Source organism: Protobothrops mucrosquamatus, unplaced genomic scaffold (genome assembly GCF_001527695.2).
Source record: "Protobothrops mucrosquamatus isolate PMUCROS unplaced genomic scaffold, P.Mucros_1.0 scaffold194, whole genome shotgun sequence".
Classification (NCBI taxonomy): domain Eukaryota; kingdom Metazoa; phylum Chordata; class Lepidosauria; order Squamata; family Viperidae; genus Protobothrops; species Protobothrops mucrosquamatus.
In genome coordinates, this window is record NW_015386550.1 from 443746 (window position 1) to 470783 (window position 27038).

The 27038-nt window shown below is 38.9% G+C and overlaps 1 protein-coding gene across 1 annotated transcript in view; it reads left to right on the forward strand.

Annotated features, from left to right (window-relative positions):
• SOGA1 (suppressor of glucose, autophagy associated 1) overlaps positions 1–26443 on the forward strand; it is a 45503-nt gene extending 19060 nt beyond the window's left edge. The window contains exons 3-14 of the mRNA XM_015813788.2: positions 4424–4486; positions 8778–10007; positions 11168–11347; positions 12500–12625; positions 13292–13522; positions 14784–14891; positions 16182–16349; positions 20840–21091; positions 22005–22076; positions 22777–22847; positions 23406–24828; positions 26294–26443. Coding sequence (XP_015669274.1) covers positions 4424–4486; positions 8778–10007; positions 11168–11347; positions 12500–12625; positions 13292–13522; positions 14784–14891; positions 16182–16349; positions 20840–21091; positions 22005–22076; positions 22777–22847; positions 23406–24828; positions 26294–26443 — 4074 coding nt within the window. The remainder of the gene's footprint in view (positions 1–4423; positions 4487–8777; positions 10008–11167; positions 11348–12499; positions 12626–13291; positions 13523–14783; positions 14892–16181; positions 16350–20839; positions 21092–22004; positions 22077–22776; positions 22848–23405; positions 24829–26293) is intronic.
• The last annotated feature ends 595 nt before the right edge of the window (positions 26444–27038 follow it).

The following is a 27038-nucleotide window of genomic DNA, read 5'->3' on the forward strand; positions in this document are numbered from 1 at the left end:
GTGGCACGACCACGAACACGAAGCCAAACTACAGCAATGAAGCTCACCATCTCAAATCCCCCTGCAACTCAGACTAACCTGAGCACAACAAAGCCCCCACCCAAACAGAACACTCCCCCATCCAATCAGAGCACAGCCAACCCCCCATCCAATCAGAGCACAGCCAAGCTCCTTAACCAATCAGAACACACCTCCACCCCATCAGAACACAGCCAAGCTCCCACCCAATCAGCTCAAACCCCACTGGCAGTTAAAAGGAAGAAACAGCTGCGATCACACACACTACTCCCAGAAGCAGGAAGCTAAAGACACCAGCCTGAAGATGACGAATGTGACTTCGTCGAAACGTCGCCAGGATACTTCCAATTTTACGCGGGAGAAAACCCAAATGACCAAAGACCTACACACACACACACACACACACACACACACACATATATATATATATATATATGTTTTCGTAGATGTTTTCGTAGATTTTCACGGGTACAGTTTTCTGACACCGGACCCAGAACAACACAGTACGCCACCACCATTCACCCTCACCAGACCCAAACCCAAGCCCAAACCCATCCCTCAGACGAAATGCAACCACCATCCAGAAGCCAAACCACGACGACATCACCAGCTGCTGCACCTCCCTCCGACCCCCGCACAAAGCAACGGATACACGCCAGGAACACAGAACTAGACCGCAAACTCGGAGCCAAACCAAAGCCCGATATGTTACATCACAGCCTTCTGCTCTGGACATCACATCACAGAACTCAGGATGTTACAACGCTAAAGCTCAGGATGTTACAACACAGCCAACCACCCAGCATGTTGCAACACAGAAATCAGGATATCACTACACTAGATCTCAGGATGTCATCACACAGCCCATTACCCAGGTCATTACAACACAAAAGACTAATGGGCACACAGCCAGCACCTCAGCTACTCAGGATGTTACGAAACAGCCGAACAATCCGCAAACAATAACTCCAACACAGCCAACCAACCCACCTACAGCAACAAAGCCAGCACTCCACACACCCCCACCAATATTTATAGAGAGACGGCAGCTCCGATCACACTTTGCTCGCACAAGCACGAAGCCGAAGACCCCAGCCTGAAGATGACGAGTGGGACCTCATCGAAACGTCGCCAAGATACTCTCAATCTTACACGGGAAAAGACCCGAATACGCCAAGACCTGCATACCTGTACCCATGAAAATCTACGAAAACAAATACACACACACACACACAATATACTAAACTCTTTCTAAATGTATTGGAACGTGGAAGAGGCAAGCCAGCGTTCCCCTTCTTCCTTATAAAAGCTCTTTTATAATATTGGCTATATTTCAAATCACAGGGAGTAGGGCATAGGAAGAATAAAAACAGATACATTAGGAAAGAAGAAATTACTAGTCAGCATTCTCAAGCTTTTTAACTCCAAAAGATGTCTCAATAAAAATCTTCTTACATAGTAACTGAATAAATAGAGTACAGGTAGATTTCAACTTACAACCATTTGTTCAGTGACTATTCAGAGTTATAATGGACTGCAACAAGTGACCTATGACCATTTTTCAAACTTACAACTGTTGCAGCATCCCCGTGGTCACATGATCAAAATTCAGACATTTGGCAACTAGCTCCTATTTATGACAGTTGCAGTGTCCCAGGGTCTAGCGATCACCTTTTGTGACCTTCTGACAAGCTTCAACGATGAAGCCAGATTCACTTAACAACCACATTACTAACTTAACAACTGCAGTGGATTCACTTAACAAGTGGCAAGATAGGTTGTAAAATGGGACAAAACTCACTTAACAACTGTCTTAGCGAAGGAAATTTTGGGCTGAATTGTGATCATCAGTTGAGGCCTACGTGTACGAGATGCACTGTAGCATCTGATATGAATTTCTTATTTTAGGAGGAATGAAGAGACTTAGTGACTGTGGTGTATTTATTTCAGTCTACTTAATCCCTGATTGAGTTGGGTTTTAAACCTGGTCTGTATATGCCAAGACAAATGTAAGCTCCCCTGGACTGAATTATTCATCAGTTCAGTGGGGCATCTGTTGGCAGCAAGATAATATATGAAGCTGTTGAGGAGGAAGTTGTGTACCAAGAAAAGGAGATTTGTAAATTAATTTTAAATTATGTATTCTTATTGTCTTGTTGAAATCTTGGCGATGAATCGGTATAAATTCAACAGGATTACGTATTTACTTAGTTATCATCTTGCTCTGGAAATGACATTCTTAACTGTCGTGGCTTATAGTCATTAATATACCCCCTTAGCTATCATTTATCTTGTTAACAGCCATTATATAAGCATGTGATCATACTGCATAACGTTCTCATTAGGCGAGAACCACTATACTGAACATTACGTTCACCACTGGAAGTTTGTGGTAATTGGCCATTAAAGCTGTATGTTGGCAATTTATTTTTTAAAGGAAGTTTATATTTTTTTTAGTTAGTATTACTTATAAATTAATGAAATATAACTGGATATTGGACTTGGGGAGACTCATGTTCCAGCGTCATTTGACCATGGAGTTCATTGGTGACTTTGGGCTAGTGACTCTGTGTGTGTGTGTTTGTGTGTATGTCTGTTTGCAAAGAGTCCTTTGTTGCTTGCTTGGTTTTGGATAATACTAGCTTTCATGACTGTGTATTATAATATAAATGTAACTGTTTTAATCTGATGGCTTCAATGCTTAATTCTTCCAGGATTAGTCCTACATTCTGCTGGAATTTTTATAGGTACTTTACAACAGCATAGTTTTGGTGGAATGGCAATAATTACTCCTATTTATTCATAATTAACTGGTTAATCATAGTAAACTGTTATGGATGTTGTGAATTAGACTGAATGTTCTTGACAACCAACCACTCCTATACCTTAAGCATCATTTTACTTTAGAAGTCTTTTAATTTTTTGCATTAATGAAAAGAGAAAAAATAATGCACATCCCTCAATGAAGAAGCTACAAAGAATTCCAATTCTTTATAACAAAATGCTAGCCTCTAATATACTGTATTAGTGATTTCATACTATTACCACAAAGCTTCTGCTTACTATTAATATAAATGCAAGTTGTATTTCCGTTACTCTCATTAAGTGTCAGTTATGCCCCTTAACTATATAGGTTTGTAAATTCTTATAGTAGGTGGTTGCTATTTTTCTCCTTTGTCAACCAAGTAAACATTGCTATGTTTTGCTACTTTGCAGGAACTGAGTCAATCTAGAACAGAGAGATTTCCTTGAGAATTTTAATTACTATTGGTGAATTTCCTCTCTCTGAGTTAATATGCAGTGCTAGGGATCATAATTTTACCTTTCCTGCATTATGTCACACACACAAAACTTGTTTCCTACTTCGCACACTACATTTTCTAAAATAAGTTTTGTATTAAATCCTATCTGATAATAATAGGGAAAGGTATAGAGCCAGTATGACTTAAGGGATTGGACAGACGGTAAGGAGACTCAGGTTCTAGTCCATTCTCAATGTGTATGAATTCCCTGGATTGGTTTGGGCCAGTTATTCTGTCTCAGCCAACCTACCTCATGAAGTTGTAATTGTGGGGATAATAAGGAGCCCTGTGATGCAGTGGTTAAGTGCAATATTGAAGGCAAACTCTGCTCACAGACAGGAGTTTGATCTTGACTGGTCTCAAGGTTGACTTAGCCTCCCATTTTTCCAAGTTCAGTAAGATGAGAACCCAGCTAGTTGGGAGCAATATGGATATAATCAATGGTGGGATTCAAATGTGTGAACAACCGGTTCTCTGTGTGGATGCTGCTTCTGGAAGTCCATTCTGGGCCTGGGCAACAAAAAATTAGCTACCGGTTCTACTGAACTGGTGCAAATTGGCTGAATCCCACCACTGGATATAATGATTACATTGTAAACTACCCAGAGAGTGCTGTAAAGCACAGTAGGGCAGTATATAAGTCTAAATGCTATTGCTATTGCTGTGATCCTGATGTAAGCTGCTTCAGCTCTTGATGAAGGGTGAAATACAAGCCTGGCTGATAAACAGGCAAAACAGTGTTTCTCAACTTTGGCAACTTTAAGATATGTGAACTTCAACTCCCAGAATCCCCCAACCAGCAAGATACAAAGAAAAACTTCAGTTCCACCTCTGCCTTTTTATTTCAATTCTCTCCAAATATGAGGAATTTAGTCAGTCTCACTGACATGTATTGTTAATGCATTGATTTCATGGGAAAACATATTTTTTGAAAACATGGAGGAAATTAAACCCAGCTCTATGAAGCTCACTGGAAGATATGGACATTAGTGATCAGGGCTAATATACATAGTCACAGGAAAAAACTGCTTAGATGATTGCTGGGTGTTAGCATTGTACAGCTGCCATTTTTATATATAAAAAAATTCTCTCTTCTATTTCAGAATTCTTTAAAGAAAAGGGGATCACGTTCTCTAGGGAAGACAGACAAGAAATCATCTGTCCAGGTACAACAATTTCAATAATTGATATGCTGTTGCAATATAATTTCCAGTGAATGCTTAACTTCAAATTCTTTATCTTTTCAAAAAATCCAAATGGCTTTTTTTGTTTGTATTTTAGGATGTCATTCTAATATACTTTTTTCATCTTCATCTTGCATTTTAATGACAAAGTAACATATTTTGCATGCAGAAAGGTCCTATTTTTAATCACTGGCATTTCAAGTAAATCTCCCCTCTGATAAGTCTAGGAAATTTGTTGACTTAATGCAACAAATATTTGGAGTGGAAATTCCATTCAATGCCAACTTAGCTGTTGTTGCAAACCAAAAAGTATATGTTATAGGGCTCTTGTGTAATATAGGCACAGATGTATATTTACTAATGCCCTAACATGACCATCTGCTTCAACATGCACTATTTATCAATTGCAACATGCCCTGTAAATAATTTTCACTTGCTAACAAGTGACAAGACTATCACCTATATGTTGTTGATATAGCTGGTACTAGGTTGCAAAGGAACAAAGCTTATGTTGCAACTATGGGGCAATAATACTTTTTGCTTTTCTTTCATTGCTATTTAAAAGCAGGCCAACCACATCTTTTAATAGAATGTAGGTTTGATGTGCTTAGTGTTAATGTTTACATGCTCTGCATGGCATTGATGGACCCTGAATAGGTCTCTAATATCAGGAATATATTGTTCAAATCCTCCATGAACAATTGTATCACCAGAAAGATGCAGTGATGCAAAGGAGATAGCTTGATGGCAGACAAGAGAGAGAGAGGGGGGGAGGGAGGGAGAGGGAGGGAGAGGGAGAGGGAGAGCGAGCGAGCGAGCAGGAGAGCAGATTCCAGTCCATTGCATTGAGTAGACTAATTTTTAAATTGAGTTTATACTCTCTCCCTAAGGCCGGAATTGATGTTTTATTCTGGTTGCAATCCTTTCTTTGATCAATAGCTAGAAAAACATAGATGTGTCTGTTGAAACTGAGATATCTTCATGATTTAGGGCAGTTATGTAATTTTGCATTATAACCATGTGTTGACCAGAGAACCTGAAAGGACAGATGTGAAATTGTTTGCAGGCTGGAATAGACTGGGATAGCAATAGCTTTAGAACAAACTATATTGCTCTTCAGTTACCAAGATTATGCTAACGAGACTGGAATTCTGCTTTGCATTCCCAGTGTTCTCACTCTGTCAGTTTATATTGTTGGTCTATTGAATGTTAAATGAAATGAAAACAACCCTTTTAGGAAAATACAAGAATCTTTGGTGAGAGAGTTCTTGATTCTCATCTACATGATTGGTAACTCTTAGGTGATGGTTTAGATAGAAGGTATCATCCATGGATCATACAGCTAAACCTGACCAGTCCTTTCTTATAGTCAGAAGGGTAGATTCTGATCTCTGAATATAGAATGAAAATCTGGATAACCTGTAGAACTGAACTCAATTTAAATGCTCTATGCCAGACATGACAAACTTGTGACGTCACGTGACGTCGAGCTTTTTCCTATTGCTGGCAATGGGTGGGCGCGGTTTCCTCGTGACACATCTGGCCCACGGGCCGGCAGTTTGACACCCCTGCTCTATGGCAATTTCCTTAACTTCTAAAGTGGTATTTACTCCTTTTTTAAAGTCATAATCGGGGATCAAGGGATTGAACATTTGAATATCTATAGAATGATTATGTAGATATGAGAATATAGAAACAAATGTAAAGTTATGCTTTATAGAGGTACTGTCCTTAACAGCTTAATTTATTGTACTCTTTTTTTTTGTCCCCCATGGATTCTATGGTATAATTTCACTATTGTTTGGGATTTTTGAAAATGTAAATTAGCATGGGTTATATGATTATCTAGAATAATATAAGCTTTGAATAAATGCTGTCAAAAGAAAGAAGTAATATATTCCCAAACAAGTTTTACTTCAAGCTCAAGTAAGATTGAAGCCTGATTTTGCATACTGCCAGGTTTTTGATTTTTAATAACCTTGATAAGAGTTTCCAAATGTCCTATTATAGCATATTTCAAGTTGAGATCCATATTCAGAAGAATATGTATTGCTTTTATAGAGGAACTGAGTATGCTTATTGAGCACAGCTGATGTCAGCTAGTGATTTATGCCCCAAGCTAAATCCATTATTATCTAAACTTACTGTATGGAGATTGAAGTGTCGGTTGCATGATTTTCAGCATGATTTGGTGCACACAGCCATCCCTGCTGATCTATAAAGCCAAACAGGATAGCTCTGAGATCTTGTAAAGTTATGGTGTGGCAGCTAGAAAAAGTAGAAAAAAATGTCCTGGAAGAAGACAGTAGCCAACCATTTCCATATTGCTACCAAGCAAACTACACGAATGTGGCCACAATTTATCATGGCAGATTATCTAGACTCTTTTCAGTTGGGACTGTTAAAATATAACATAGATATTAACATACTCCTAAAAAAACTACATGAATGTGTCAAATTTAAATGGTGCGATCCTTGGGAACTACATCGTATGAAACTTCCAAATACTATGTAGAGCACATTCCTTCCTTTAGGATCAATTCTAGTCAGTAATAATTGAGAAGGACAAGAGAGGTTTCACCTGCAGCCAGTGTGTGGTGCCACAGTGATCAGTGGTTTCTCTTCTCCTTTTCAACATCTACATGAGGTCATCACATGGGGTAAGATGTCATTACTATGCTGATGGTGGCCAATTATATATTTCTAATTCTGGTGAATTAAACAATGTCATGAACATCTTAGCTTAGTGCCTGGAGGCTTTAAATGTCTGGATGGGAAAAAACAGTTTCAGCTGAACTCTCACAAGATTAACTAGCTTTGTGTTTGGGAACCTGCTGATTCCAGGACTATACAATTTTTGGTGCTGGATGGGGTTGCATGACCTCAGGCAGACCCAGTGCACAGGTCCTCCTAGATTTATGACTCTTGTCCCATGAGCAGGGGGCAGCTATGGCTAGGAGGGCCTTTGCATAGCTTTGTCTTGTATGCTAATTGTGCCTGTTCCTGGGTTGGTAGTCCCTGCTTATAGTCACTTATGTTCTAGTCACCTCCAGACTGATTACGGCAATGTGCTCTACATGGGGCTTCCCTTGAACAGTATTTGGAAGTTTCATACGATGTAGCTCCCAAAGACCGCACCATTTAAATTTGACACATTCAATTTTTTTCTTAGCAAGGAGTATGTTAACATCTATATTATATTTTAACAATTTCAAACCCCAAAATTGATGGGGAAAAATAACTCCAGACCTCTTCCCAGTTGATGTTATGTCATCAGAGTATCGATTATGCTCCCCAGAGGTCAAACATGAAAAGTATCAAACTGTATTTCCCCAGTGAAAAAAAAGCTAATTCCCCTGATTAACTCCATTACATTAGCCTAATTCCTGAAGGTAGCTCAATGTTTCATTTCAGTATTAAAGACTCCATTGGAATTGGTAGCTAATAAATTCAAATAAATAAATGAATAACAACAAACTGAGGAAAGTAGCTTTGTATCTTTTTGCTGAAGTCTCTTGATATTTGAACTTTTTAAAAGAGATATCCAGCATTTGAACAATCAGGACCCAGAAGCAAAGATCTGACATGGAGGCATTTATTGAACACAGTTTGCAGGATATGCTCATAATTCCAAGGAAACATAATTAGTGGCTTGCCTCAAAGGATAAAAGGAAGAGTTTTTTTTTAATCTTTAGTGAGTTTCTATTCCCCCTCCCCCAATTTATGCTATGTTTCAATCTGGTGCAATAGAATTTTTGTAATGATAATGCAACAATGCAGTACATTTTAAGAATTGAATAATAGTTGCTTTTTTTCAATTCTGGCTGATGCAACATTAAGCTGTCAGTTGTAGCTGAATGCTCATAGTGTATTGGACATCTGGAAAGAAGGTTTGAGTGCTTACTGGAGACATTCTTTTCTTCTGAGGGTTTTCTTAGAGCTTTTTATTCCATGAGTTATATAAGCAGGAAATGAACTAATTTTATAACGGTCTAACGGTCACTTTTAATGAGATAATGTTCCTCAAGGGAAAATGAAAATGTTATCCAAGAGGAACTGATCTCGTTTAGGTTATATGATAACTTCAAGTTCTCAAGCACAAACCCCAACTTTGGTTTCTCAGTATAATATCAATATAAATGTAATCAATTATAGTATGTCAATGTTAATCTTATTGCCATGAAAGATCAATAGTCTTTCTAATATACAGTGATTTGTTAAAAGTACCATTTTCTTTTGGTAATGCTTGCATCATATTTTTTTTTGATCCTAGGAAGACAGTGCAGATCTCAAATGTCAACTGCATTTTGCTAAGGAGGAATCTGCTCTAATGTGTAAAAAACTAACCAAGTTAGCAAAAGAGAATGACAGTATGAAGGATGAGCTGACAAAATACCAGTCCTTGTATGGGGACCTGGAAAGCTCTCTCTCCATAGAAGAGCTGGCTGATTCACCTTACTCCAGAGAAGCTGAGCTAAAGGTCCATTTGAAACTTGTTGAAGAAGAAGCCAATATTCTGAGCCGCAGAATAGTAGAGCTTGAGGTTGAAAATCGAGGACTGAGGGCAGAGATGGATGACATGAAGGGGCAGGGAGATAAAGACCTTTTGGGACAAGATATCCAGTTGGCTTTCTCCATGGCAAACAATGGAGATTCTGGGGAGAGTGTGACAGAACTCAGGCGGCACTTGCAGTTTGTGGAAGAAGAGGCAGACCTGTTGAGACGTTCATTGATGGAGCTGGAGGAACAGAATAAGCTCCTCATGAATGAGCTCAATAAGTACAAGTCAGATCATGATCTAGATATTACTTTATCTGAGGACAGCTGTTCTGTGATCAGCGAGACTTCTCAAGAAGAACTGGCCACTGCCAAGGTCCAAATCAGTGAGCTTAGTGGCAAAGTTAAGAAGCTACAGTATGAGAACCGTGTGCTCCTCTCCAACTTGCAACGTTGTGACCTTGCCTCTTGCCATACCACCCGACCCATGCTGGAGACAGATGCTGAGGCTGGTGATTCTGCCTTGTGCATCCCAACCTTGCTTTGGAAAGAAATTCCTATTGGGGGAGAAAATGATGCAAAGGAGAAAGTACCTAGCAATGGCTTCAGCAAAACTCACGAAAGCAGCCCCAACCAGCTTTCCAAATTTAAAGACTTTGAGACCCTCCTTGACATCAGAGATCAGGCTGCTCTTGTCAGCAAAGCTATTGATGTCCTGATTTCTGATGCCAATGGCTTTACCTCTAGCCTCAAACTTTGCATGGACAATGACTGTGCACAGCTAGTTTTGAGTGAGGCAATGGACAATGAGAATACTACGGACTCTAAGCTGGTCAATGCTATTTTGATGCGGCTTGGAGTCCTGCAACAGGAGCTAAACACCTTTATGAAAAAAGTGGACGGTATTGGTGGCTGCTTGAAAGATCAGCAGGATTCCCTACCAGGTTCCAGCTCCCAGGATTCCACCAAAGAAGCTCTACGAAAAAGTCATGGTGCTGAATTCCAGGTGAGGGTTTCTCTGAGTTGTTGACAGTGACTCCCTTGCAGTTATTATTGCTTTATTTGCTGTACAGTACTGTTTTTCTTGCCTTAACCAATCAGAACCTGACCCTGTTAATGTAACTTCCTTTTTCTACTTTCTCAGAGTGAAATGACAAACTAACAACTAGTTCACTGCATGGAACTGAGGCCACTAACAAGATAGGACTCTGGTTTAGCAGAGTGTGCACGGAACAGGAGTTTGCCTAGACAAATGCATAATATATTGTAACCCCAACCCAAATCTATTTCATATGTAGGGCAGAAAAATGAAATCATTGCCCTGCCAGAAGGGGATTATATTACAAGATAATCAAGACCATGTGCCGTGACCTTTTCAAATCATTTCCACATATTGATAGATTTGCAATGACATAGCACCCATTTTAAAATAATTTTCCAAAGTCAATTCAGTAAGAGAAAACATTAGCTTTCAAGGTTTTTGTTTGACACAGTAATTTTGGGGAGGTTTACTGTGATACCTTTGCCGTATGGTAAATATAATTTGAGTATTTGTCAAATGCACGCACTTTCCCTGTTTAGAGTGGAGGGATGGAAGTACGCTTGAAACTGCACCTTTGCAGAGACAAACTTTGTGTTTGTCTTGGCTAAGATAATAACCTACGGTACTTAGGAATATTCAGTCTTGCAGACCGGACCCTGATGTAGCAAGAGAAAATGTAGTGACCCAAACTGGATATGAAATGCCTTGGGTCTTGTGGGAAATGGTTTGGGGGAATGGCTGAATCGCAACCTCCTGAAGCACACTCCAAAATTTCAGAGTTTTATTTTTGTGCATGCACTGGCCCCCTCCGTTATTCCAGCTAGCCACACCCTCACCCCTAGCACTGCATGGCACCATAACTGGTGTTTGCACATTTTTTCCCTCTCTCTCTCTCTCTCTTTCCCCCTCCCCAAACAATCCAGCCCACGTGTCTCCTCATTTTGTGTCTCCTTTTATTTTCCACTTTATCTTCTGCCACAGTAGTGAAGCTCCTCTTCCTCTTCATCCTTTTTGTTGTCTTGTAGCTCTCTTTATTGTTCCTGAGACCCATTTGTTTTGTTTTTGTTCTTTCTTTTCTTTTCTATTCTTTTGGTTTGTTCTCATTAACTTGCCCATGCATGCAGCAGTCTGACTTTAGGGAGGCCCCAGACTGGGATGTCGGGGAGAGCAGGCCCTCCGATCTATATCGCAGCAACAGCAGCAGCAGCAGCAGCACTGCCACCATCAATTCGGAAGCCAACATGGGACATGACCGGAGCTACAAGTCATACCAACGAGAAGAGAAGGATTCTTACGTGTCTGAGGTATGTGCTGATGTTCCTAAAGCAGTGGTTCTCAACCTGTGGGTCGGGACCCCATTTGGGGTCGATCGACCATTTCATGGGGGTCGCCAAGCAAGGCTGTCCGCCATTTTTTTTGTCCGCCATTTTTTCCCCTTTTCCGGCGGGTGCCTTACCTCCCTTGGGCTGGGCCAGCTGGTGGTCGCCCTGCTCCGTCTCTGCTGCTTGCCAGCTACGCCTCGGCCGGCGCAGGGGGCGGAACCACGCATGCGTGGCGCTCCCGGGCAGGGAAAGTCCTCGACTTACGACCGGTTGGGTAGTCCTCGACTTACGACCGGTTTAGTCCTCGACTTACGACCGGTTTAGTCCTCGACTTACGACCGGTTTAGTCCTCGACTTACGACCGGTTGGGGTCGCGGCATTAAAAGGTTGAGAACCACTGTCCTAAAGGAAGAGAGGAGGGCTGGCTGGGGACTCTGTGAAGAGTTACTTGGCTGGGAAAGTATTTCTTAATTATATATAAGAGGGGAAAAAATAAAGGCAAGGTTCCCATTCATCCACCTTTCCATTTTCAGTTCTGCTAAATCTTTGGGAAGAGCCAAATTGGAATATGTAGATACTTACATGTCAGAGTAATCAGCAGTACGTTAAGTTGAATACATAGATAATAAAAAAAGAATGGTTCAATCTGGTGTTCATCCTACTTGATGGGTTGCAGCACTGTGTTGGCTGCAGATCATGATGTTTGAGCCAGCATAACACATTGGGAGAGCACCCTAGTGAGGAAAATTGAAGTATAAAATAGAAGGATTTGAAGGAAGATATGCTGACTTCTTGTGCAAAATTATAATTTGAAAGTTTTCAATTGCAGGATTAGAATATGCAATAAACTGAGTACATGGGGCCATTGCTGACAATTTTTCCAGGATTCTTCCTTTTATGTTACTTTCTAGAGTTCTCATATATAGTAATTGTTATATTAAAGCACACAAAGATACCTCACTGCAAAGGACAAGTCTTAGATTTGTGCACAAAGATACGTAAAATGACAAATGTTGCTCCCACTGTATCATAAACAGCTTTTTGGGTCATCTTCTCCCAAATAGCATAGAGTTATTGGGATTTGTCACAATACCTCCTCTGACTACAGTATTGGCTGTTATATTGTCCTTGCAGATCAAGGAACTGCAACTAGTTCTTTCTGAAGCTAATGAGAGTTTGAGGGGCCTACAGGAACAACTTTCCCAAGAAAGGCAGCTTAGGAAAGAGGAAGCAGAGAACTTCACACAAAAAATCTGCCAGGTTAGTGGTATTTGTTTGGAGTCATCTTCTGGGATGCAAGAAGAGCTTGCAACAACTTGTCAGAGAGTCTGGTGCAAGCTTATTCCTTATGCTGCTTCAACCATTTTGCAGTTGGATGCAAGCACAAAATAATTCTGTTCTGCTTCCTCTGGTTGCCAACAAATAAGCAAATGCTTTTATTTGTCATCTCTGGATGTTGGAAATGTATTGCCATGAATCAGGTTATAGCAAGTGTACAGTGATACTTATCTACTTGGTAAATATTGGTTGAGTCTCAGGTGTTAACCAGAATTTGTGGAATGAACTCTGGATGCTTCCAAACAAAGTTGGACTGATGTCTGAAAGCTTTGGTTATTTCTTTCTCCCAAACCAGCATTATTCTGAAAAACATTGCCCAGAACATTTTTAATAGATGAAATTCCTCTCGCTATATTTTGTTGCCATATGCTTTTAACATTTTTTGGTTTTCCATACCAAGCATTTCAAATATTTTAAAAAAGAAAACATTAGTGAAGGAGAAGAAAATATTCATGCTTCCCATACATTAGATTTTTCTTGTCTGCACTCTTGGTTCCTTTGATTCAATGTAAACTGACTTTGCTGGCACACACACACACACACACACCCTTTGTGTAATGTTCTCAGTTTCTTCCCATATTTCATCAGTTAAAGGATGATCACCAGAAGGCCCTCCTGAGAAGAGAATTTGAGCTGCAGAGCCTGAACCTTCAGAGGAGATTGGAGCAGAAGTTCTGGAGCCAGGAGAAGAACCTTCTGGTACAAGAATCCCAACAGTTCAAACAGAATTTCCTGCTTCTTTTTATGAAGCTCAAGTGGTTTTTGAAGCATTGGAGACAGGGGAAAACCTTGCAAAATGAAGGCAGTGATTTCTTGGAGGTATAGTAATGTTTGACCATGAACTTCTATATCTGTGTAATCAAAATCTTCAATTGACATTAACAGAGATAACTGTGACATTTGCCTTGAGTGTATTCTGTTGTTTTGTTAACATCTTTTATCATCTTAGGACAAGGTTGGGTGCTATCATAGTTTAGGCTCTGTCAAACATTCAGGGAATGGAGCTTTTATTCCTTCCTTCTTATCTTTTTTAAATCATTCACTCTTTGAAGGCAAGAGTTATTATCTAGCTTTTGGCATTAGATAATTTTCTCAATAGTATATCTTGGTGAAGGTCAGCAATTGAGATGCAAGCTTAAATCAGCTTTGTTTAAATTCTTCATATATATTTCAAGTTAACTTTGGCTAGAACATACATTCTATTTATCCTCCTCTCTGTTCTGAAAATTGGGTATTTATGATCTTTAACACTCTGCAAAACCACAGTTTACTCTAGATCATCAACAAAGCTAGTAGGGAGAGATGTTACACTTCAACATTTGGAGGGGTTATTATTCCTACTCTACTGCAGGGAGAACAATCACAAGTGACATAAAAAGCACGTGGAGACTTAGATATGCATTTTTACTTCATTAAATTATGGTATGGGAATGAATCTGCAGTGAGGCTTTTTCACAAATGTGGAGAAAGCACATTGTAAGAAGAGTTGTGTAGTAGCATCTCTACCCTCCTTGAAATCCTGTTAGCCTCATTCTTGCCTGCCTCCATATTACTTCAACACTGGGTGGAAAAGGAATTATTTTACCTGACTGATAAGGTTTTATTGAATTGTTTTGGCTCTGGACATAAGGAGACGTAAGGCCACATTAGATGAACAAAACAGTCTCTCATCATTATCAGAGCAACATATTCATGCTAATTGAAATAGAATGCATAGTTTGTGTGCAGCTGAAAAATTGCAGGCTTGGCAACAACAGCTTCTTTATATGCCAGTGTACTGTGAAGTCCCAAAGGATGATTCTTTCCAGGCAGAAATGTCTAGAAAGGTGCCTGGTACAGAAACATGAGAGAGAGGGTTATACCAAACATAGCTGTGATGACATGGCATGGAAACATCTCTGTGTGGCTGCTGCTTATTGTAGCATCCCACTTTGAGTTACAGGCTTGATCTGTTGACAGTTCTCAACCTGTCACCTCTGCTTAAAGGGTCCAGTAGGCTCTGTACTAGCAGGTTCTTTTCAGACAACAAAGCAGGCAATTTAGTTATGATAGGCTCCTACTCACTGTTTGCTCTTTTTAGGTGAATAGCATGAAAGAACTATATTTGCTGATTGAAGAGGAAGAACTGAGCCCACAGCAGCAAGCAGATAATAAGACATACACTGGAGATCTTTGGTCCCAGAACATGGTAAGATGGAATAGGAGACCAATGGAATAAAGAATCCATTCTGTATAGAATTTGTGATCATTTACAGTCCCTCTTAGATACTTATTGTTTGGTACATCTCTGAATTAGTTGAATTTGAATGTATGAGCTGACTGACTGGAAAATATGCTGTCTAAAGTGACGTAACAGTTTTGTTCATGGCAGCTATACAAAACTTTCATATCACCACAAACTATGCTTTTCCTGACGACTTTATCTATTCAGATGTAATCAATATTCAGTTATCAAAGCAGCCTAGCCCATAATGTTCTCTTCCCATCAGAGATATGATGAAAAAATCTGCAAAAGCATTTGTGGAAAGAAAAGTTGCAGCTGAGGAGTGACATGGTGAAGGTATAATGAGAGCCTGCCTTACCCCTCTGCTGCTACTTGTTGTTGTTTTTTTGTCCAGAGATTCAGAAATATACAGTATAAATCTGCTTGTTTGTATCTTTCATTGTTTTCTTTCTGAACCAAAAGTTTCATTCACAATATGCATTCAATACCCAAGTATATCTACAAACTCAAAGTTTAGCTTGGCAGATTGGTTTTGAATTGGTCTCAGAAAAACTCTGAAAAACTGAGATACAGTTTCCACTATCCATATTACCTTATGTAATGTGCCATTCCCATCTATTTCTATAAGTTACAACAAGGCCTGGCAAGTTCCAGATAATTAGCCTTCTCATACTTTTTTTGCACTTTGTAGTTGAGTGTCATCATTTGATTCAGTTCAAGTGTTTTTGGAAGCCCTTTGTGTTTTGAAAAATATATCTTCTGTTATAACTCTTCATTTCATAAGCTACAAATTATCACAATAAATATCTATTTCTATGACATGCTTTGAGTGGTCTTATGTATTTCATCTTTCCTACATCTCAATTCACACCCAAATGCATAGGAGGCAGTGCGTATACTGTATATGATTCAAACAATTGGAAATTAATACGTATAATAATTACATGGGATGTTGGTAACAATATGATGGTAGAGAGAGCACCCTTGTGACATTCTGTCACAAAAAGTGTCTCTTTCCCTGAATAGTAAACTTTTGAGGTAGGTTAGTTGAGAGGGAATATTATAGTCAAAGCAAATTTGAATTTTGGACACTTTAATCCTAGTCCAACCGCATAGACATCATACCACCTTGCTTTTCAACATTGGCATGTTGCGCCTTCAAAATTCTTTTCTTTGTGAAACTGATGTAGTTTGGTGACTTTTTCTTCAATCTACTATATGAACTTCATATTTTTGTTTTTGTAATTTTTTTAGCCCAATGAATATACCAAGACCTTGTCAGATATGAAGGTGATCTTGAAGGAGCTGTGCACAGAACTACGGGAAGAGAGGAGAGGCATGAACGAACTGCAGCAACAGTTTGCCAAAGCCAAAGCCACCTGGGAGATGGAGAGAACTGAACTCAAGAGTCTTATCACTCAGGTTAGAATCCGAGAAACATGTTTAGTGCCAGATATCAAGTTGATCAAATAAAAAATAGTTTCTCCATTGTAATGTAGCAACATACTGTATAGATGGCAATAGCTGTGTTTATAACTGCTGCAAAGAAGATTGAAAGATGCTTCTTTAGATATCTTTTTTCTTGCTTTTTTGTTAGTCTTTATTTTTTATTTACTCTTTTGTAATCTTTTCCTATTCATCTATGTTTCTATAGTTTTTAAAATCTTTGTAAAATCTTTTAATAAAAGATAAAAAATGGAACTTATGAACTGAGTCTTAACCGTGTGAATAATTTTTAGGGTCCTGGATATAAGAGTTCTAATAAGCCCTGGTTCTCTGCTGTCAAATCCCCATCTAATTGTATTGCTCTTGTTCAGGACAAGATTCAGAACAAATCTGAAACTTCTGCTATAAAAAGGAATGCAACCATGATTCTTTGGTTAGCCACAGAGGAGGCTTAAATGCTCCTCTTTTTAAAATAATCTTTTCTGTTGAGAAAACTGGTGAGCAAAATTGTGGATAAAATAAACTAGTAAAGCCAGAGACTGGAAAAAGTAACTTGAAATTAAAAGAGAGAACATTTAGTATATCTATACAGAGTAGACTGAGGGGACTGTTTAGATCAGGGGTCTTCAGCCATACTGGCTGTGGAATTCTGGGAGTTGAAGTCCACAAGTCATAGCCATCTATTCCGTGCGGCCGGCCTGGCGTAGTTTGGATTGTGTTTCAGTGGGGGGTTTTGTATGGGTGTGTTTTTAGAACAGGCCTATTATTCAATTCGATTTTAAAACAGAAACTATTTATTTATTCATGGTTTTTAGTATCGCCTGTTCACCGCCCTGAGTCCCGCAAGGGAGATAGGGCGGTATATAAATTTAATAAATAAATAAATAAATAAATAAATAAAAGGGCCAAGTTTGAAGACCCCTGGTTTAGATTAACGTAATAGGAGATGCAAGAGAAATTCTCTTTTCCACAGTAGTCTTGAATAGTGGATATGGAATTAATTGTTTGTCCCAGCCTAGCCTACTGCCTTGAGATATACTGTCAAACCAGAAGTTGACAGCAGAGAACCAGGGCTTATTAGACAGGAAGCACAGTAAACTGAGAAAGGCTGTTATATGGTTATCTCAGCATGTGGTTTACTTTCCTAGGCATTGGGGCAAGAAACAACATGTCATTGTTGTCAATGTACATCTTATATATTTAAAAATATGTACATATGAATTATACAATATATTTCAATATGCATAAAGCTGTGTTCTTTGGTTATTTTGAAGATATTTTTTAAAAAACTTTGCTACTACAAAAGCAGTCATTATGTGCAATGCTTCTGCAAATGCTTAGCATTTTCAGTGTTTTAGCCATTGAATTTAGAAGCCCCGGCACTAACACACCTGCCTACCTGTCTGCTTGCCTGATTTGTGAACATTAAAAAGCTATTCTATTGCATCAACTGGAATATTTTCAAAAAATAAAGATATAACATCAAAGATAAAACAAACAGAATAATTGCATAAGAAAACTGCAAGGAATAATATAGATACTATAAAACATGGCTTAAAATATCAATAAAGCAACAGATAATAAAATTTAGAAGAACAACTGTAATATCAAAAGTAGACATTCCTAATCTAATTCCTTCTACCCATCCATCCCAACATGAGGCTTTCCTGATGGATAAAATTGCATTGTAGTTTATATAGAAGTTGTCCAAAGTTGCTAATGAGTTGTAAAGAGATGGGCAAATTGAAAGAACAGATTTTCTCTCATGGGTTTTGATGTAAGCACAATACCAGAGAAGAAGCAACTTCCATGAGCAGAGATTTCCTTCCCCCATTCAGTTAAGGCGAGCAAATAAAATTGTCACTAATACGTTTTAGGTTAGGTTACTCCAATCAGTTGAGAAATTACCCATAAGCTGTCTCTGCAGTGCCCAGACTGAATTTCAGCCTGCTGTTACAGAAGACAAATAGATGCAAGAACATAACAACCTGAGAAAAGCTGTGAGGGAACTTCACTTTTGGCTTTTGGAAGGCTTCTCCTTTTCAAGGTTATAATGATGAAGCCCCAAGAAATGACCCACTTGTTAGTAATTTACTCTGGAGATGCCATTATTAGATTTTTCATAGATTCCCCCAGATGCCTGCTACCAGTTACTTACCCAGAATGGCATCTGCATTAAACTGCTATTATTCATAAATGTAACCATCTTGTCCAATTATTGTCTGAATAGAATAATAATTTCCTCTTCAGCTGTCTGAGCTGTCAGTTTGTAAGGGAGCCTGGGGACAAATCTTTTAGAATTAATTCACTCTTCTCTGGAGCTGCTGCAGAAGGGCAGAGCTGTGGCCTTTGCAGCTAGTGTTTCACCCCTGTGTCCTTAACATCTTAGTCTCTGGTTGCACAAGTATACTATGGAAAAGAATATTTGGATTATGCTTCATTTGGAAATTCCTTATTACTACTTATCTTTGCTTGCTTAATCTCTCACAATGAGAGCAGCGGTCAGGCAAGACTCAAGAGTCAGACTGTTAACCTCCCCCCCCCAAGGATTCTCCCTATTTTCAAGCTAATTTTCCTAAGCAACAAATTATTCCACAATTTTTAGTTAGTGTTTAATTAGCTTCACTTCTAGAAGTTTCATCAAAGGCTGCAATCTCACTTTCATCAGTGGATTTCTCTGACTTCTGGGTGACCATATCTCCATTCCATTAGGCATATGGCTTGAGGTGAATGTCATGAGTTTGGGGATTTGCCTGCACCAAAAGAACTGATTGTTTTAATGGGCTCATCATTCCCAAGACTTCATCACATGCTCTGTTTAGGATTCGTATTTGCTTTAGTAATGTCTTCCTTTTTAGTAGCCTTTCTTAATAGCTGTAGAGATTTACAGTTTGTTAGAAATAGGGATTTAGGACTCAGATGGATCTATTCTAATTATTTGTTACTCATCACTTTTCATCCTGATTTGGCAGGGGTCCTGTTATTTGTAGATTTTGCTCACAGTTTATTAAGAGTTGGAAACTAATTCCCTAATAAAACTTTTATTTCCATCTGTTACAGGAATAATGTTTTTGTGTGATATCAGAATCTTGTCTCTTATCTTACTATTCTGAGATAAAAGCATGTATTTTTTTTCTGCTCAATTTCCAAGGAAATCCTATCAGGGCAAGGCAAGGAAGGCATTTCTGGTATACTTTTTTTCTTTTGATGAACAACCAGGAATTGTGAAGGAAAAAGGAGGACATGCATAAATGGACTGCTTTTACCATTCACGTTAAACATAAGAAAACAATTCTTGTACTCCAGTAGAATATAGGAGCTATGAAAGGCTTGAGTCTTACCTCATTTTGACTGACTAATCTATCTTTCTTTTCTGCTTTGGAGGAAGAACATGAAATGCTCTATCGCCCTAGATCCTAATCAGTCATTTTTGCCATAAAATCATGGAATTAATCTGTTTATATTCCTGCCTGACTTTATGGCTTCATGAAGGACAACTCCAGCTTAGTCGTCCTTTGAAATCTATAGAAAATATATGAACTTAAAAATGTGATATTGCTGTTGAAGATTGAGACTACAGACAGGTTTTTATTTCATTCATAAATTCCCAGGAGCTCAGAAACTTTATGTCTATATAGATTCTCAATCATCCAGGTTATAATTATCCCAAAGATGCTTTTTCACAAGGCAACTGGACTTTCTTGTTTTTCTCTGAAGACGTTTTGCTTCTCATCCAAGAAGCTTCTTCAGCTCTGACCGGATGATGGGGAAACATTCCCATCATCCGGTCAGAGCTGAAGAAGCTTCTTGGATGAGAAGCAAAACATCTTCAAAAAAAACCCCAAGAAAGTCCAGTTGCTTTGTGAAAAAGCATCTTCGGGATAACTCAGAAACTTTAGAAATGACATGAAATCATATTGGCAAGAGGGGAAAAGTGATAGAGCAAATTAGCAGCATCAAATTAAATTTGGAAGAAAGAAATAAGAGAAAAGGTGATTAAAGAAATCCTAATCGTAGCGTGGCCTGATACTAAAAAAATGAATTACTCTAGGAAGTGAATTTGGCAGTTTTGGTGCCACCCAGCTACCCATACTATTCTCTTTACTGTAGGTAGTTAATGCTATCCCAATAAGATGGGATTACAATGCTCAGAATTCACAGCTTGCATAATCTTAATAATTTACTAATATTGTTGGGGAGTAGCGGTTCTAGCTCTTGATTGCTGGTTTAGTTTGGCTCTTCCCACTTTAATCCCAGGATTTGGTAGGATAGTCTTCTCCAACCTGCTGCCACATCACATGTCAGACAATATCATTCTAATCTAGAATGACTGCTTGGAGGGGACTAGGTCAATAACAAATGCTTTAAAGAGAGAAATAAGCCAGAAGACTGAAATGGTCTTGCTCTTCCAAAACTGTAGCTGCTGATGCGTTAGTTTTAATTAGTTTTATTTTTTGTCCTTGCAGTTAGAAACTAAGACTGGAAAAGGTCCAGCAGAACGTGCTCTTTCTGAGTGGAAAACTGCTCTGAAGAGGGAAAGGGAAGAGCATCAGCATCTCCTAGCTGAATCATATAGTGCTGTTATGGACCTGACCAAGCAACTTCAAATCAATGAGAAGAACTGGGATCACGAAAAGCTGGAACTCTTGGATCATTTTAAGGATGAACAGCAGCAGGCAGAGCAACAGGTGAAAGAACTGCAGAACAAAATTAACCAGGTAGGAACCAAAAATGAGTGTGAAATTTGCCTTGTCCTCCTAGCTCATTTTCTTCTTCTTCTAATAAGTGTGATTTTAATACCGCATCCTGGACAAGAAGTCATGTGTCTTTAAGAATATGCATAGCCCAAAATGGCTTCTTGAGTTCAAATAGCTGTTTAGCATTGGAGTAGTAATTCATAATTTTTGGATTTTCACTTTTTGTCTTCCTATTCTTAGGATTGTTGTGAGGAGGCAAACCACATGATCCCTATTAGAGAAAGGGCAGGATGAAAATACTGTGTACATAACAATAGACAATGGCAAGGAGTCGGAGCAGGCATCTCTGTGCTCTGTGCAAAAAATAAAGTAAATAAAATTATCCAATTCTTGTGAGATCACGCAAAAGAATGCCAAAATGGTACATACATTGGCTATATAGATTGCCAGGTGCACTTTCAGTGAAATGGCTGTTTTTCATGACATAGTTAACTTAGTTCATCAATCCCCTTTTTACAGCATATGCCAGTAGTACATATGATAGATGCACAGGGAAACCAGGAGTTCTTCCATCTACCTCAAAAACAGCTAAGAGAATGTCACTTCCTAAAGATTTTTTTTTAACATTACCAAATGACTAAAGTAAAAACCCTATGGTTGAGTTGCTTGGAGTTGGCAGCTCCGTGGACAAAGTTGGGAGAGGCTTACTTCCTCTTTCTGAATCTATCTGATATGCCATCTCATCCTTCTAGTTGTGAGCTGTGTGTGAAAAAGACAGCAGAGAGAGAGAGAATCAGAGTTGCTAAAGCAGTTTTGATTTTGCCAAGTCAGGAGGTCTCTGCAGATATTGTTAAAGCAGATAAGAATATGAAGGACAAATAAGTGCTTAGGAGCAGGCTGAGCATTTGTTAACTTTGTTTTGTAAACTATTCAGCTTCAGAAAGGTGCCAACCGATGGGCCTTAAAAGCCTCTGAAATGGAGAAGCATGGTGGTAGCTGGAAAGAGGTAAGCTGAATAAACATTACTTTATTCTAATTACAAGATCCATAAGAAGGACCAATATTGGGCTTATTATTATGATTTAGAGGCTGCCCAGTTCTGGATGGCATACCCTTTAAAAGCAGGAAACATTAAAATAGGAGTACAAATCATATGCATCCAGAAGAAAAAGGCATACATGAGTAATAAACAGAAATCGTATAGGACTCAATAACCAACCCCAAGACCTGGGAGAACAACCAGTTTTCAATCACTTTCTGAGCCTTTTAAGTGGGAGCCTTATAGTGTTGTTCTAGAGACAGAGAGTTGGATATCAGCTGTAATCATAGGCTGGAAATAAAGAGTAGGTAATAATCACATTCAGAGATGTGAACTTGCTAATGTCTTTTGACTAGATCCAGGATTAGATAGATCTTAGTGTGATCCATCAAGCATGTAAAGTTTAAGATTCTTTCTAAGAAACAGATAACATTTTTGCAATTCTGGATCTCTGGGTTATACTTCCATTACTCATGTGGTTCATAATTATTATAAGGAAGAAAGCATCCTGTGTCTTAGAACTCTTTTGACTATTTAAAGGCAAACAAGTAAAGTTTTAAATTCACATAGAGAACTGATACGACTCTTATTTTATCTGAGTTTCTCCCTTCCTGACACAAAATCATAAAATCACAGTTGATAAAAGCTTTTTTTATGTTTTTTTCAGACCCTCAATGAGAAAATCACTGACAAAGAGATGGCTTCTGAAATTGATATCAAAGGAAGTAATTTAAAAAGGTAGGATAACTGTTGACAGATGACCAGTCTATTTTTCAGTGGACATTTACATTTCATATTCAAAAGCATATTTTAAACAGAAGATGTAGTGTTTTTATTATTTTCTGTGCACATAAGAATCTGTGTCTTATTCTGACACCATCAATAATTTGTATATTAGCATAAAATACCATTTTTGTGATTAAAAGAAAGTGGCATCTTACCAATAACCCAGAGCATGGTAGTGCTTTTATTCTATTCCCATGCTGAAAATGTCATTTTGATGATGGCACTGTTTTTAAATACAGAATTATTAATAGGAGCACTGAGTTTTGTCATTGGCAAAATAGCATAAGGCATGAGAAATTGAATCAGGTCTGCAAATTCTATCTACTTTCTATCCATTCTCACAACACCTATTTTTGCTACATCCTTAGACATGTTAAAAGATTAATTGGAAAATGACAGGGAAACTGACAGAATTGACAGGAAAAAAAGTAGACATCACATAGGTAGGACACATAAAATTCTCAGTCCAAACGTTAGGTTGTTACTCATTGCTTTCTCTTGTCTATTTAGGACAAAGTCAGTTTCCTCCATGTCTGAATTTGAAAGTTTGCTTGACTGCTCTCCTTATCTTCCTGGCAAAAGCAGCACTGTGATCATAGACAATGCCCACAGCAGAAAAGTATCTCCAACTACACAGAAGTTGCCAGAACCTACTGGGATCACTTTTGAGAACTTTGCTTGTGTGAACAGTAAGCAACCTACACCCAAGATCCTGGCTTCAGAGAAGCTGGATGCTTCCCCTTGTGAATGCATTCAGACAAATGACTTACCTACATTGGAACAGACCCAGAAACAAATGCAGAGGAGCTATACAGCTCCAGACAAAACTGGGATCCGCATATACTATAGCCCACCTGTCGTACGAAGGTTGGAACCTCCTCCAATGCACAACAGAGAGGAGAAGATCATGGTTGAGCCTGGTTTTCTATTCACAATGGCTAAGCCCAAGGAAGAGTCAGACAGCTCAGAAAACATGTATAGTCGATGGTTGTGTAACTTTTCCAAGCAGCATCGGGAATTACTTGATGGTAGTGCTGTTAGTGAGAAAGCTGTAGCTCCAGTGTCCAAATTCCCACCATCCCTGCATAACCTTGAAATTTCTGGCAACATGAGTGATGACATGAAGGAAATCACCAATTGTGTTCGTCAAGCTATTCGTTCCAGTTCCCTTGAAAGAAAGGTTAAGAGCACCTCTAGCCAGACAGTGGGATTGGCCAATGTTGGTACCCAGACTATTCAGACGGTCAGTATTGGCTTGCAGACAGACATACCCAGAGGAAGCATCCACAGTAGTAAGAGCTGGTCACCACGAAGTTCCTCCCTTGTGTCAGTGCGCAGCAAGCAGATTTCAACATCTCTGGACAAAGTCCATTCCAGGATTGAACGGCCCTGTTGCTCTCCCAAATATGGTTCTCCCAAACTCCAAAGAAGATCATTATCTAAGCTGGATAATTCCAAGGACCGAAGCTTGTGGAACCTCCATCAGAGTAAGCAAAATGGCTCAGCCTGGGCTCGGTCCACCACTACTAGAGACAGTCCAGTTCTAAGCAACATTAATGATGGCTTGTCTAGCTTATTCAATGTTGTGGAGCATTCTGGGAGCACAGAGTCCATATGGAAGCCTGGATGCCAGGAAAGTAAAGCCAAGCCAGAAGCACCAAAATATGGTATAGTGCAAGAGTTTTTCCGGAATGTGTGTGGTAGAACTCAAAGTCCCACTTTGGTTCCTGACAAGAAAGACCCAGTTGGAGGGGACAACAGTAACAAGAAGCCAGAACCTTCCTCAGCAATGCTCCAGCTTTTGGAAAACACCTCCAAAAAAACTACAAAGCAGAGCTGCAATGAGGAACCAAAGCTCTCCAGTCTAAGCCAAGGTGGCAAGGACAGAACCTTAAAGGAGACTGATGCTGTTTCTGCTACTATTGCCAACGAGGTAATATTTATTACAATATATGGAATATATCTCTTAATAGCAAAAGCAAATGAGTTTCTAGCCCCCTTCCCAATGAATTAAAGTATAGCATAGGATATTTTCCATCCACTAACAATGTGAAGGCCAAAACATAAAGATGTCAATGGCTTTCATAATATTTTGGTGTAGACTGCACAGTAGTTAAAAAACATTCAGATGAGCCTGGCAATCATATCTGTCTAGGAGGCTTGTGAAAGATACTTATTCTAACTGCATGAAACCAAGGAATGTATTAATATGTGCCTTTGACACTTCATTTTTTTCCAGATCGGGATTAATTTATAGTCTGGACCAGGGGTCTGCAATTTTGACAACTTTAAGACTTGTGGACTTCAGCTCCCAGAATTCCCAGAATTTTGGGAGCTGAAGTCCACAGGTTTTAAAGTTGCCAAAGTTGCAGACCCTGGTCTAGACATTTATTTCAATAACTACTCTTCTTTCATGCAATGTCTGTTTTAGGAATGATTACCAACCACAGACAAGTGATTACCAATAACCTGAAGTAAAGTCTACTAGGTATCAGGCATACTTAAATTAGAGGTTGGGCATACATTGCACCCTTAATTACCTTTTATATATTACATTTTTATTTGTCCAGAATAATTTAAATATACAAATCTTTGACAAATAGATCTAATTTCATACTGGATGTATGTGATGAGATAAGAATATTGTAGTAAGCCTTACTCTTTCCAGTTTTTATCTATTTCTCCTCTGGGCTTCCTTGCTATATCTATCAATTTTTCTAGCTGGGAAGCCTACAGAATCTCTCAGTAGTGCATTAATTTCTCTCTCTTGGTACACTTCTACCTTCTATTTTGCTTTGGGGTTACTTTTATTTCCTCCCAGCCTCTCCTGGACTATCTCTTAGATTAGATACTAATTAATATCTAATTAGTACTAGATTAGATACTGTCTACTATCAGTTGGCTTACATGTATGTCCCAGCAACTCAACTGTGAGAGGAAAGTGGTTTCTAAAGAACAATGCTGGAAATTAGCAAACAGTAAACACAAAACAAGACAAATTTGTACACAGAGAATAGAATGAAAATAGGAAAAGTATATAGAGCTATAAATATCAACTTCAGCACAAACACACAAAAAATAAACTTCACATACCTTAGCTTGTCACTCTTCTTTCATAAATTCTTTCATGAAAAATGAATATTCAGTTATAGCTGACGCGTTTTTTCACTGAACAGTTCTATCTTTCTTTTGCCAAGAAAAGGGAAACTAACTTTAATGGCTATAAGTAATTGAGTACAACAGGCCTCAGTATGATGTAGATGAGAGCACGAACACAGAATCCTGCATAAAGGAATTTACTGCTATGGGTAACATGAAGATTCCTGCTCTTAACCACCATCTCAAGTCTTCATCTGAACCTGTTCTTTTTCCACTCAGTATTTTTTTTCTCTTTATAGGATATTGCTTGTGACTGCAGCTCTCAGTCGTTGACTTCCTGTTTTTCTCGGTCATCACGTTCAACTGTCCGACATTCCCCTTCTAAGTGCAAATTGCATCCCCTTGATGGCAGTCGGGTGGAGGAGAAAATAGGGCCCTCAAGTGAGTGAGAGGATCTACAACTGATGACGGAAGAACCACTCTGCCCTGAAGCTACCAATCTCTTTGGCAGTTCTAGGACTGGCTGTTCCTGAGCCAGCCACAGCTGAGGAATGTTGCTCTTTCATGGTTGGAGCAACAGCTTCTGTCTTCTTGTAGCTCACTGAGGAGATCTGACATACAGAACCTATATGGCATAGCCTGGGACAGAATGAAAGTCTCTCTTGTCTCTGGAAACCTTTCTATTCCTAACTGGCCACTCACAACAGGAATTTGAGCAGTGAGAGTTGAATGCTGTGCTATGGTTCATGACGTTGGATGTTTGGCTGCCTGCGAGTGAGTTTTATTTCCCAATTCAAGGAGATGCCTTTTTTTTTTTATTTGGGAACAGCATTATGGGAAAAGGCATCAGGGAATATTGTGAGCTGATGTATTGTGCTGACTGGACTGCCTGCTTAGTCTGTAGGAAAAAAAACCATCAGAGATTAAGAGGTGCTGCTTTCAAGAATCAGATGCTTATAACACAGGGAGGGAGGGAGGGAGGGAGAGAGAGAGAGAGAGAGAGAGAGAGAAAATAAGCAAGCTGAACACAGATCAATTCTGTTT